At 54.2% G+C, this 13,510-nt stretch overlaps 1 protein-coding gene across 1 annotated transcript; it reads right to left on the reverse strand.

Moving 5' to 3' along the window:
• Positions 1 to 1,129: 1,129 nt before the first annotated feature.
• NOX1 (NADPH oxidase 1) lies at positions 1,130 to 11,718 on the reverse strand. The gene is made up of 13 exons (XM_006137429.5): positions 9,864 to 11,718; positions 7,798 to 7,893; positions 7,282 to 7,392; positions 6,268 to 6,352; positions 5,644 to 5,789; positions 5,346 to 5,527; positions 4,891 to 5,026; positions 3,934 to 4,026; positions 3,512 to 3,747; positions 3,227 to 3,389; positions 2,838 to 2,984; positions 2,267 to 2,391; positions 1,130 to 2,022 (listed from the first exon to the last, which is right to left on the reverse strand). Exons 1-13 carry the CDS (start codon positions 9,906 to 9,908, stop codon positions 1,896 to 1,898), a joined length of 1,692 nt encoding a protein of 563 aa, XP_006137491.3. The 5' UTR covers positions 9,909 to 11,718; the 3' UTR covers positions 1,130 to 1,895.
• Positions 11,719 to 13,510: the final 1,792 nt, after the last annotated feature.

Below are 13,510 nucleotides of genomic sequence, written 5' to 3' on the forward strand. Positions count from 1 at the left end.
GTACAGGCCATGGCTGTACCTGAGACGGCCTCCATCAGGCACCTCTCTCTGAGCCTGACTCAGAAGCACTAGAGATGGCAAAGGCCTCTCGGTTGCTCATGTCAGCCCTCACCTGGCCAGGAATGGCAGCCTCTCTCCAGGGTAGTCAGGGAATTCCTTCCTCTGCTGCAGCACGTCCTGGCTCTAGGACGGCTTGAGAGTCACCTCGACGCTGCAGACATTGAACTCCATGTTTTCAGCCTCGTTCCCTTAACCACACAAGGGGGTTTTTCAGGCTGCTCTGAGTTCAGTGTGCCTCTTCCAGAAAGGGAGGAGGAGAAAGAGATGGCCCCAAGGGCAGCCTGTTGCTATTTACTGAGCAGATTACTCGCCGTCTCTGGCCGGAGATACTCAGTAAACGGGCGTGTCTGGAGAAGGCGGATGCACTGAAGTTGTTATTTGGGGAGTGAAAAGGGACTGTGGTGGGACAAAGAGCTGAGTCAGTGTTACGCCTGCTCTGCAGAGTCTCATACATGTGGCCTCTGAGGAGTGAAAGAGGCATGAGGTGAAAATGTCGCCTTATCAAGAATGGTCCAGTTGATCTGGAGACCTTGCCAGGCACCAACCGGCCCCATTGAAAATGCCACTTCTGTGTCATTTTTCTGTCATGAAAAACCCCATAGGTGAAAGCAAAGCCATTTCTTTTGCGACAGCCGGCACGTGGGAACACTGGGGCTGCAGGAGCTGTAGTGAGGTTTCTGAGGAGCCCTTGCCAAGGCACCGGGGATGGAAATGTATTGGCTGCACTTGGCTGAGTGAAGTTTGTCTGGAGCCTTTCTCTAAGTGAATTGCGTGCTGGTATACGACACTGAATTCAGCCCTGGAGCACTCCGCCCACAACTGGGTATGTGACGGGAAGGCACAGCACTTCCCAGAAGAGTCCTTACCCTGGGGCATATCCTTCCGTGGAAGGTCTTCAGTGTGAAGCTCATCTTACATTCGCTACCAGTCCTGAAGGCAGGCGGCTACACCCCTTTGCTGGCAACTGGAGGATCAGCTGTGGCTGCTGTTTCATTTACAATCTCTTCCGTTCCTGGTAGTATGTTTTTCTTCCATTCCAGATACATTCCTGCCAGTTTTCATCCGTGAGTAATTCAGACTAGGGTCAGCAACACTGTCTGCTGTGGCTTCAGACAGCTGCTCAGAGTGTCACCAGACAGCTTCTGTGAAGGGAGGGCAGGTGGCAGTGTGATGCTGCTACCCTTTCCTTCTTGTATTTATTTATTATGGACAGAGCACAGGTACCATCGGCACAGTCAGGTGGTAGATAAATGCTGTGCATTTGCATCTTAAATCGGAAACGGGGGTTCACTGAGGTTAGGTTTTATCCCAAGCTACTTACAAGGGAAGCAAGTTTAGTTTATTTTAATAGTCACTTACAGAAACATTGATTGGAGCATATTTCCCCCTTTGCGATGGATCAACCGCAGCAGATCTCTGTCCTCCGCCCCCAAGCCCCACCATCCTGGAATTCCTCACCGTCCATGCCCAAAACCAAGTGTAATCGTCAATCGGTGCCTTTGTCAGTCTCTTACGCAGATGCCACAATCCAGCTTTGGAGGACAATGTTAATTCCACCAGAAAGTCCATTTCAGTCCATCTGCATGTGAGCCCAGTACAAGAAGGCCCATCCCCTTCCCTCCAAAGGACAGGCAGGATGTAAAATTCAGACACTTCCATTGGAGGAATGTGGTGGTGTGATGGAAGGACACTTACTCCTTGAGTTTAGCAGGTGACAGACACATGGTAGTGTTAGTGCATCCTCAGCAGGCCATGCTGCTGCAGGTTTAAAAGGAGCAGTAGAGGATAAGAGAATGGCTCTTTCTAGGAACGGTGAGTCCCTGTGTTCCTGCTGCTTAGAAATTCTCCTTGTTGAAGTAGAATTTGACCTTCCTAGGGTCCAGGCTGGAGTACTGATGGCAGCACTTCTGCAGGCTCTTTGCCAAAGCTTCAGGCCCACAGAGGAACACGCCCACCACAGACCTGCACAGAACACAGGAGCTATTAATGCTGGGGAGAAAACATCTGCTTACCCGGCTCTGTCTAGGGCTCTTCGCCGTGTGGGCCTTCGCTTGTTTTCATCTTCAGATCACATCCCCATTCTAGTGATTCATTGGCTGCAGCTGGTGGGGCCGTGTCCCAGATACAGTTTCAGGAGGAAGGGGACAGACCTTGAAGAGGCATTTCCAGCTCTAGCAACCTGGTCGCCAAGGAACTAAACACTCACCGGGGGTGGGCAGTTGCCACGGCAGAGAACTCAGTGCACCACCTGGGTCTCCCAAAGGATGTTTTCTGTTTGAGGCCTGTCACCACATCTGTGTCATTATCAAAGTTGAAAGCTGCTTGGCCAGCCTAGAGGTAGAGGAGATAAGGAGTGAGAAGAGGCAGGCATCCTCACAGATGGGCTGCGGGAACCCTCATTCACAGGGCTGGCCTTACCATGAGGCGAACTGAGGCGGCCACCTCAGGTGTCAGACTGTGGGGGGGGGGCGCCACTGGGACCCAGAGTGTAGAAAATTGTGTCTGCTGCTGGCCCAAGCGAGGGGGCTTGGGGGCATCATTTGAGCTCCCCGCCTCAGGTGCCAAAATGTAGGCCGGCCCTGCTCATTCTTGAGGTATTGGCTTCTACCGCTGCCACCTTCCCTGATGGGTTAAAAGGGAGACTCTCCACTCTGGTGTCTCGCCTTGACCATGGTGTTTTCAGGTTCTTATCCCCAGCGCCATGACGTTTCCCCGTGTTCTGCCCCTCCTCGACTGATGCACACCGTCACCCAGACGGCCTGGTGTTTGTGACTCACAATGCTGTTGTCCCAGCCGGTGAGGAAGAGTCTGTAGTTCAGGAAACCTGCTTTGCCAGATTCCTCCATCTCTTGCTCCAGGGAGGCGAGCAGGTCATTGAACCAGGCAAAGGCACCCGTATCCCGGCAGAGCCAGTAGAAGTAGATCTGGGATCCCACAGCACAAAGAGTAAGAGAGAGACGTTACTGAGCCTGCGAGAGCCGTGCCACAGTACGCTGCGGTGGAGCAGAGGGGAGAGTCCATTACAATAGGCGGATTCACCAGGAAGGCTGTAGCTTAGCCTAGGCCAGTGCTAGGGAAGGTGGGAAGTTGCACTTTCAGGATGCATGAGGACTGCAGGCCAGACAGGCAGCAATAGGGAAACCCTCCCCCGCCCCTCACTCCTTACCTTTTTGGTTTGGAGACGCTGGTCTGCATGCTGGAACTTGTACCAGATCGATTTCAGGACAGAGGCAAAGGGCGTGACCCCGATCCCTGCCCCCACCAGCATGGCAACCTCGTACTGGAACACGTCTTCGCTGGCTGTGCCAAAGGGGCCATCCACCTCTATCCTGGTAAGACAAGGCAGGTCCCTGGTAAGAGGTGGAAACTGCCTTCCTGCATCCCCTTGTATCAGAACTTCCCTGGGGCTGCAGTCTATTAGATTCCCGGTTCTAGTACCGCCCCAGCCTACCTGGGCGTCTTCGGTTTCTGCTGCTGAAAGGTGTCAATTAGATTCTCTGTCCAGTCCCCTGCCGCCCGGATGTGGACGGAGAAGAACTCTTCCTCGGGGGCAGAGGTCAGGGTGAAAGGGTGCCACTCCAGGCGCGAGACCGAGGGACAGTTGATGAAAATATACTGGCCCACTTCCATGCTGAAGCCCTTCTTGTGCATCTGTAGTTCTAACACTTTTGATGGGTGCATGACAACCTGGGGGAAAGGCACAACCGCAGAGCATGAGTGTGGCCCCTCACCGCCGTCCTACCTACGCCTCGCCCCTAGCAGAGCTGGGCTGAAGCGACGGGGACTCCTGCTGGGCGTGGGGTGGCTGGGAGTACCCCTCGGCAGTGCTGCTGCCCCCGTTCCTTAGTGTCCCCTGCTGGCGGCTCCTCTTACCTTTGTGACGACGACCCTCTGCTGAGAGCGCCAGAAGCGTAAGACTCGCTCGAAGACGTAGAGGAGGATTGGGGCCAGCACCCACTGCCAGGACTGTGGAGACAGAAGCCGTCGTATGTTGTGAGGCGCCGACGGGAGCTGAGGGGCGGGGCTGGCAGCAAAGGGCACCAACGTCCCTTCACGGAGATGCCCAGAGCAAACCCTCTGGCCTCGTGGCTTGGGAAATGTCTTCCTGACACGAGACATTGCTGGGGCAGCGTGACGTGGACAACCAGGGTGGGCGTTAGCACCTTACGCCTAGCGAGTAGAGTCCCACCCACTCGCAGTCTGGTTCTCACGTTGCTCCCATCGCATGCGGTCTGGGCAGAGGGTGAGAGCGTGGCTCGGGCATTGTCCCTGCTAGCCACGCCGGCAATCTACCCCCTTTCCCACAGACAGTCGTGCTGGGAGAAGACTGGTCTGTTTAGTGATCGTCCAGCTCATCCCCTCTTAGCCCTTCTGCGAGCTGGCTACTGCCTAGCGCTGAGTTACCCCCCCCCCCCCCCCCCCCCACAGCAGGTGGGAGCTGCTCTTGCCAGGTAATTTTATCCCTTGTCCCTGCTGCTGCTGGCATCCTGGCAGGCTGGGAACCAGCAGGGAAGAGGTGGGTTGCCCAAGAGTGTATCTGGGGGCAGAGGTGTCTGCAAGCAGCTCTGAAAAGTGGAGCAGGGCCGAGGCAGGCTGTGAAGGGCCCTATGTCGGATACTTGGCAGGGAGAGGCTTTAGGAAGTGGTGGGGGGGGAGGCTGGTCTGTTGGCAGGAATGAGACTGAATTGGGGTCAGAGAGCTCCTCTCCCATCTCGCCATGGAAAATGAGCCTGGCTGCACTGTTCCCTCCTGACGGGACAGGGGAGAGGCCCCTCAGTTAGCTCAGGACAGCCTCCTGTCAGCAAACGTCTGCGCTGGGAAGAGTCTCACCTCGGCCGGGATGCTCCCAAACTCGGGCTTTTCGCAGTGGGGGTGTTTCTCTCTGCCCCAGTGCGTAGGGTCCCGTGCGCACTGCTCAGGGCTGTGCTCCTTTAAGCTCTCTGCCGTCTGCCCACGAACAAGACCGCTGGGAAGGAGAAAAATGTCACCACAGCTCTCCTGGCCCGCGCCTGCCTCCCTGCTTGGCCTTCAGAACAGCTCAGCCGCGGAGCAAGCGGCAGTACCGGCCTAGAGGTGGGGAGTGCGGGATAGCAGGGTGTTCTGTGGAAAACCAGGGCGGATGGGAGAGTCAGATGCTGGGCTGGGTAAAAGGACGGTGGGACAGATGTGGCTGGGCAGCGGGGAGGCTGACACACGATCCGGTGCAGCAGGGCTGTGGTGTGAGTAGAACCTGTGGAGAGCAGACAGACAAGGAGGTGCCTTGTGGCTGTTGTGTGGCGCCTTACGCGATGCCGTGGATGACAAGGCCGGCGAAGTAGATGACGAAGAGATGGTGCGTGTACCAGAAGACCTCGAAATAGCTCCGGCGGATGAACTCCATGGAGGAGGTGATCATGAGGATCAGCGCCACCGTGATGATCACGCCCGTCAGGCCCGGGATGGTTGTGAACGCCACGTAGGCCGGCGTCTGCAGGGGAACGCAGCACAGAGACAGGGATGGTCACGCGGAGCCTGCAAGCAGCACAGAATGAAGCCTGGGCACCCTGGGGCCACTACCCCCCGAGGCAGGCCCTGAGCACTCACCGTGCTGTTGGAGCGGATGGGGTTTAGCCACTTGTTACTCCCGTCTTGGTGCAGGTCAGAGAGGATGGAGGAGAGGCTCCCATCAGCAGCCTGCTGGCTGTCGTTGTACCACTCCAAGTTACACAGGTGGGCGATGATGTGAACCACTGCGCATCACAGACACAGAGAGATTGGAACCTGCACCCCGACAGACCCAGGGCATGTCGACACGGGAGCAAAAGACCCGCCTTGGCTGAGCTGACTCGGGCTGTGGGGCTAAAAACTGCTGAATAGACATCCGGGCTTGAGCATGGCAGGGTCTGAGTGCCCGCCCAAGCCTTTACACAGCGTGTCCGAGGCCTAGGAACCCAGGACAGCTGACCGAGGCCAGGCCCGGGTGTTTGACCGCTGTGCAAACATACTCCCAGAGCGCTGCTGCAAGCCAAGACAGCACAGCCTGCGGTGAACTCGTCAGCACCACCACGTGCACCACCTGAGACTGAGCTCAGACCCTGATCAGCATCCCGCGGGCGGGCAGGGCCTGTTGGTACCCTCTCTCTGCCTGAGGCGGGGCGCCTGAGCCATCCCGTGCGGGCGGGGGCGCCGGTTCCCGGAACACATTCAGCGAGGTGGGTGCCATGTTACCTGTGAAGAGGGCAATTGTGTAGGCCACCAGCTTGTGGAAGGTGAGGTTGTGATCCAGCTGCTTCCGCATTGTGCGCCTGCAGCACTGCCGGGCAGAGAGGAAATGGTCAGCACACAGGGTGAGAGGGGCAGGGGCCACCCCTCCCCACACAGGACGGAGGGGCCCTGGGGGCAGGGGGCAGGCTCAGGGACACGGGCCAGGCGCACGCTGCCTCCCGCTGCAGCCAATGAGGGGACCTTGTCCCGGCTGGAGCCAGTGGGGCATTGGCATTAGCACCCCACCCCTGGGATCGGAGGCTTGCCCTGCCCCCCAAGAAAAGCAGCCAATCAGAACTTCTGCAGTGGCACAGGGAGCTCTCCCCATCCCCCATGGAGCCAGAGCACCTTTTGGGGAGGGGACGGGAAAGAGAGGAGACAACACCATTCTCATAGTAGGGAAGAGGGGTGCTCTCCTCCCCCCCACAAGCCATGGGTCAGTCTCTTCCCTCCTGGCCCTCCCCCTGCACCATGGGCCAGTCTGCTCCCTGTCTCCACTCCCAGCAAGCTCATGGGTCAGCCCCCCACCCCAGCACCCAGCTCGAAGGATGCAGAGGGGAGGAGAGCCCTTGAAGCTGCCCCTTCTGGCCTGGGATAGGGGCGGGGACTTCACTGCAGCCCCCCAAGTCCAGCTGCAGACGGAGCAGGGGTGCAAAGAGGAGCAGGGAGATAATTAAGTGCCGGGCGAGGGAGGGGCCGTGGGGCACAGCGACAGTGAGAACTGGGAGAGGCTGGAAACCCCACCCCGCCAGGCAGCAGACAAAGCGGGGCAGGCGCCCAGATTTCTCTCGCTCACGCCCAGACCCACAGACCCACGGCCGTGTCTGTAAATGACGTGGGGGCCGATCTCCTGGCTTTTCTGAGCCCGGCTCCCGATTGTGTCACTTGTGGGTGGCCGTGGCGGGTGTGGCTGGCTGGGAGTGCCAGGTGAGGCCATGCGTTGGGGTGGGACCGAGGGGGGCAGGGCTGGCCACTCACCGAGCAGGCGCCCCTCAGGAAGGAGAGCAGGTTGCGGCACACGGGCAGCAGGATCAGCATGCTGTTAAAGTTCAGGCACTTGGCGGATGCTCGGGCCCAGGCCAGCGCAGACTGAGGAGGCAGAGCAGGGCGGGGGCATGTGCAGAGACAGGGTCAGTCTCACCAGTAGCCAGTGCTCTCTGCTAGCACCACCTGGCCTTTGGCGGGATCCTGAGGCCCTTCCCACGCCCGAGAGGTGCTATGGTACCTCAGCCACTGCTGGCTAGCGCCCTGCCCCATGGACGGGCTGGCAGCCCCAGACGGGCGGTCGTGTGATGGAACCCCCGAAGGGCCGCAGCTACAAACAGCCTCCCGCTGTGCTGCATTCGGAGCAGCCCCAGTGGGAAATGGGGGACAGGGGTGTCATGCGCCCGGCCCATCTCCAGCCTGAGGTGGGGCTGCGATGGGAAACACTCCCGGCTGACGAGCTCGGTGCCTGGCAAACGGAGGGGCGGGGAGAGCGAGGGGGGGCCTTACCCCGAGAAGCACTCTGGTGTAGTAGTACTTCTTATCCCTGTCAAACAGCAGGAAATAATACACAAACAGGAACACATTGAGGCCCAGCCATGCTGCCTAGAGAGGGGGGAGAAAAGGCAGTCAAAGGGCAGTTAAGCCACCACACAAGCAGGGCATGTGTCTGAGGGGAGGAGGTGACAACAAACTTTGCTTTATTTCAGTGACCCTTAAAGGGCCATGCTAGTGCCCTATAAAACTCAGGCAGGCTGGATCCGCCGGGGGGTATAATTGTACTGCCGGCAGCAGAGCTGCACCGGTTTATACTAGCCAAGTGTGTGGCCAAAGGGCTGTGATCGCTGCATCGAAGCACAATGATGATCACTCGCGAGAGGCGGCTGATTTTGGTGCCTGTTTTGAGGCGCGTTGTGCCTGGTGTTCTGAAGCGTCACGGTGCCACCAGAGATCAGCAGAAGCTGCGTGAGCTCAGGGCTGTGCTGCTGCTCCTGGGAGAAGGACTTGGCCCTGCAGCCTCTAGGGCTAAGGCCTGATTTTCTGAGGTGATACCGTGGAAGTCACGGGCCCGGATGCTGAGGAGGACGCAGGGCTTGCTAAGCTGAAGGAACTGGTGGATAGCTAATGTGATGCTGATTTTTTTATAGGCTCCTGAGGCGATCCTGGCAGTTACAGGCTGGTAAGCTTAATTTAAGTATGGGGCAAGTAACAGTATTATCAGCCATACAGATGAAGACAGTGTAATGGGGAAGAGTCTGCACTGCTTTTGTAAAGGGAAATCTTGAGCCTTACCTACAATTCGGTGAGGAAGGCAACAGACGGGTGGAGAGGGGGTGGGGTGGATGGAGCAGAGATGGGCCAGGGTCTGAGGCAGACGTTTGCTGTGGGCCCCACACCTGGGGCATTGTGGTGGAGTTACCCCAGGCTCCACACTCTCCCCTAAGGACAGTCCTTGTCTTGAAGATCTTACAGTCTAAAATGGATGAACTATTTAAATCTTAATCCTATAACAAGCTTTGCACTAGTATAATATGGGCCCTGTGTGTGACCCTGGTAGACCAGGGCCATAGGTACAATGCTGTATTTCTAACACATCCACTGTTTCTTTCTCACAAAGATGGCAAACGGGATTCCACAGCAAACAATTACGATGTAACATATAAGAGCGTGACCTTGGTTTGGAACTACGCAGGGGAGCAGAGAAATTCTTTCCAAAATTATTCTGTTGACATTCCTTTATCTATAAAGAATGAGGAAAGAGAAATAGAGAAAATGTTTGACCTGGCAACAGGATTTTCTCTGAAGAAATCTTTAAATATACTAAAAGTTAAGCTAACAGAATGATGGGGGAAGAGATCTTCCGGAAAAGCTTATTTCGAAAGAGCGTCCACACAGCAAAAGCTCAACAAAAAAACGATGTGCTTTTTCAAAAGATAGCGTCCATATTCATTGGATGCTATCTCGCATTTAAGTTGTGATGAGTTGGGACGGAGTGGCCACCAGGGCACTTGTGCTATTTCCTGGCAGCCTCTTCTTTGGAAAGAACTCCCTCTTCTGCAACCACACATGCCTTTTTCCGAAAAAGCTTTTTCAGAAAAAGGCTTCTTCCTCACAGAATGAGGTTTACCACCATCAGAAAAACCCCTCCACAACACAATAGCAGTGTGGATGCAAGTAATTTTTGCCGGAAAAACGGCTGATTTTTCTGGAAAAACACTGCAGTAGAGACGCACCCCTAAGTAGCCAGCCTATTTATCCTGCTTTCAAGCAAACCCTGATATGAAGCTTTATAAGACCCCGATTCAGGACAGCACTTCACAAGCACATTCTTAACGTGTGCTCAAATCCCTGTTGTTAAAGGTAAAAAAGGGCTGAAGTGGTGTCTTGAATTGAAGCCTATCTTTTTTAAGTTCATATGCCTATTTCATTCAGGTGTATTCAGTAAATCTATTGGTAGGTGTACAAATGAGCAGTATTTACCATTTCTTCATGGCCAGCTGGTGCTAGCTAGCTTTTTTTAAAAATGTCACTCACGGTCTAAAAAGAATAATTGATATGAGTAAAGAATCACTTACGATCACCACAGCTGGAAACCAGTGGTTCACAACCCAGTTTCCCATTGGGGTTCCACAGATCTGTGCTGTTGTCTCTCTTCCGGCCACCTGTCTTTGTGTCCGGACAGATGTTCCCTTACTGCCTCTCGCTGTATCTCTCAGGATCTCTTTGTGTCTCTTTTTTCACTGGCTTCGCCTGTTTTATAGACTTGGCAAGAGGGCAGGCATTCACAGCCCTGCCTGGCCCATCGGAATGAAACTGGGGGGGGTTTCCCAGCTGGATGTCCATTAAGGAAATGCTAAACATGTTCATTTTAAACTCAAACAGATTTTTATCAGAAAAGGCCTGACTGCTCTATTGAGAAACACCCGCAGCAAAACACCAACCTAGCCCACATGGCCACAAAGAGAACCTGGAGGATGTGACCTCACGGTGGCTCAGAAACAAAAAACCAAATAAAAAGATTCCCCGCCCCCAATTTCTTACGTTGAAAAATCTCGTGATATGGAAGCATCTGACTCGTAAGCGTTGAATGCCTGGGGCTGGCAATACCAGGGATGGGATGTGTGGGATTGGTGTTTGCGTGTATGTTCAGCAAGGCGTGTGAACTAGGAAGCTCAAATCCAGATTTGGATCCTACGTAGGGTTGTTTGGACTCAGGGTTCTGGTTTGGCCAGTCATAGAGATGGTCCTGAACAGGGGAGTTTACAGCTAGCTTGAACTTCTCCAAAGAGCAGCTGATTCAGATCCGGAGGGGTGTCAGTCCTCTTAGGGTTGCCAGGTGTCTGGTTTTCACCCAGAGAGTCCATTATTTCTGGCCCGTGTCTGGTTAAAAAAAAGAGAAAATACTGGACATGTAAAATGTCCGGTGTTTTCTGTTTCTCTTGGACGGAAGGTTGGCGGGACCATTCTTGCCCTGTCGCGTCTGATGAGGGTGGGGGAGCAAGGAGTGCAAGGATATTTAAAGGAACAGCGACCTTTTTTTTTTCTCAACTTTGGCTCCCCGTTTTTTGTTTTTTTTCTCAACTAATTTTTTTTCCCTGCCTTGTTCGGGATTTTTTTTGTGACAGTATCTGGCAACCCTAAGTCCTCTTCAGGGATAAATGGTGTTATCCCAATTAGCAGTTAGAAAAACTGGAAGTATCAGGGGTTGAAATCGTTGGTTCAGGTGATTGCTAAATGGGATATGCTGCTTTTCCTCCTGGGGACAGCTCCGCAGTGACAGACGTGTGAACAGGCTGGGGGCTGTGCAGTGATCCACTCAAGAACGTGCCTGGCCTTTCTAATTGTTACACTTAAATTCTTTCATCTTGCTACTGTGGGAGCTGGGCTTGGAGTCACCCTCTAATCCTGCTACCTGGGGTAGAGAACAGGACGCAGCAGCATCTAGGCCTGGTTTGCACACTTCCTGTGGCCTGCAGATCTCATTGACTTCTGCTGGCGCTTAGGGTGTCCGTCCGCGCTGCTCAAACATCAGACCCACAGCGATCAGGACAGTGGACACCCAGAAAGGAGAATTTGTGGGAGTCGGGCACTAGATTTGGAATCTGAGCCCCTAGGTTCTATGCCTACCTCACTGGTCAGCTGGGTAACCTTGTACAAGGAAGCTGTGTCTAGACTGGCCAGTTTTTCCAGAAAATCAGCCGCTTTTCCGGAAAAACTTGCCAGCTGTCTACACTGGCCGCTTGATTTTCCACAAAAGCACTGACTTCCTACTGTAAGAGATCAGTGCTTCTTGCGGAAATACTATTCTGCTCCCGTTCAGGCAAAAGTCCCTTTTGCGCAAAGCTTTTGCGCAAAAGGGCCAGTGTAGACAGCTCAGATTTGTCTTCCACAAAAAAGCCCCGATTGCAAAAATGGCGATTGGGGCTTTTTTGCGGAAAAGCGCGTCTAGATCAGCACGGATGCTTTTCCACAAAAAGTGCTTTTGCGGAAAAGCGTCCATGCCAATCTAGACGCTCTGTTCCAAAAATGCTTTTAACGGAAAACTTTTCCATTAAAAGCATTTCCGGAAAATCATGCCAATCTAGACACAGCTGTAATGTTTCCACTCCGTCTGGATTGTAAGTTCTTTGATACAGAGACTGCCCTTTGCTATGTATAGTAGAACTTCAGAGTTATGAAAACCTCACTAAGGGAGGATGTTTGTACCTGAAATGTTCATACCTCTGGACAAAACATAATGGGTGTTTTTTTAAAAGTTTAACAGCTGAACATTGGCTTTGTTCTGCTTTGAAACTGCAATCAAGAAAAATGCTGCTTTTAACCATTTTAATTTAAATGACACGCACAGAAAGTTTCCTTCCCTTGTCAAATCCTTTAAAACCTCTTTCCCTTTAATGTTAGTAGTTTACATGTAAGACAGTTCTCTACTGTATTTTGGTTTTTTGTCTCTGCTGCGGCCTGATGGCGTACGTCCAGTGGCAAATGAGGTGGGTGGTTGATCTGTCAGTTGTGGTGTTTGTCACTCTGAGATTCTACTGTCTATATACCTCTCCCAGCACAAATGGGGGCCTGATCCACATTGGGGCCCCCCTTTGGTGCTACTGTAACAAAACTAATCCCTAACTCCAGGTGGATGTGGCTGGATGTGGAGTGGGACAACGCAAAGCTTTCCCGTAGAAGCAGTGCTCTGTGCAACACTGCCTGGTACTTGGCCAGTGTCTCTCACTCTAGCGTGCATCCCCCTAACCACTTAGCAGTCTCAAATCAGCCCAGAGACAACGGTCTTGTCTGTGGTGCAGGTGCTGGGCCTGCAGCCACAGTCCCCTCTATTTTTTTTTCCATGCGTGCGCAGAATAAATTTTGTTATGGGCACCAAGGCATGTGCAGATGTGCACCACCGTAGCCACACATGCTGCCAGCTGTGGGCACTCTACTTGTGATGCCAGGAGGACTGATTCAGCTGGGCAGCACCTGAATCTCTCCTGTGTGGCCACCCAAGCCCATAGCTTGCAGGGAACATTGATTTTTCCCAACCCTCCCTTTACTGTAGCATGCCCCTGCTCCTATTCTGTAAGGGGAGACTGTGACAGAGAGGTCAGAGAGGTGAGGAGGGGACAATGGGTCCTGTTTTCCTCTCCCCATCTAGATACCACATCTCCCATGCTCTGTGCCAGCGTGGCCTGCGTCTGTGGGAGGCAGCTGATATGCATGGGGCTGAGGTGGACAGTGTCCCCACCCCAATGCTTGTGTTTCGAGGCTCTGGAAAGCACAGGTCTCCTCTATACAGGAGATCAAGTGATCAGGGACCAGCGGGTGGTGTAGCTGCTTTGGTACAATCCCACAGTGTAGACAGACGGCTCTCTGGAGAGCGCAGGGTAGGCTGCACTGAAGCATTTTCACAGCCACTCAGCCCTAGAGCTAAGCACCAGTTCAGCCAGGCTCCTGTCTGGACACTACTCCCCATGGCAAACCTCCAGTGTGGCCCAGGCCTGTGGCAGTCCGTGGGGTGGCCACAGGAGAGGCCATTCGAATGCCCCAGGTATTGGAACTTAACCCTGAGGATGCTGCACCCAGGGGCTCATGCACAGGCTCTGCCCTTCATCTCTCTCTGGGCATTTGTATTTAGGGGCCAGATGTTGAGAGCTCACCCAGGCCCTCGGGTGAATATTGACCATGCTGGTGGGTGGCAGCCTGCCCCCGACAGGAACCCAAACTCTCCAGC

Source organism: Pelodiscus sinensis, chromosome 13 (genome assembly GCF_052426305.1).
Source record: "Pelodiscus sinensis isolate ZL-2025 chromosome 13, ASM5242630v1, whole genome shotgun sequence".
NCBI classification, from domain to species: Eukaryota; Metazoa; Chordata; order Testudines; family Trionychidae; genus Pelodiscus; species Pelodiscus sinensis.

Excerpts from the sequence above, each read along its gene's own strand:
- NOX1 (XM_006137429.5), bottom strand. The coding sequence starts at position 9,908 with ATGGGAAACTGGGTTGTGAACCACTGGTTTCCAGCTGTGGTGATC. Across the intron at positions 7,894-9,863 it reads GGTTTCCAGCTGTGGTGATC|GCAGCATGGCTGGGCCTCAA; the intron begins GTAAGTGATTCT and ends CCCCCTCTCTAG. Across the intron at positions 7,393-7,797 it reads ACACCAGAGTGCTTCTCGGG|TCTGCGCTGGCCTGGGCCCG; the intron begins GTAAGGCCCCCC and ends CTGCCTCCTCAG.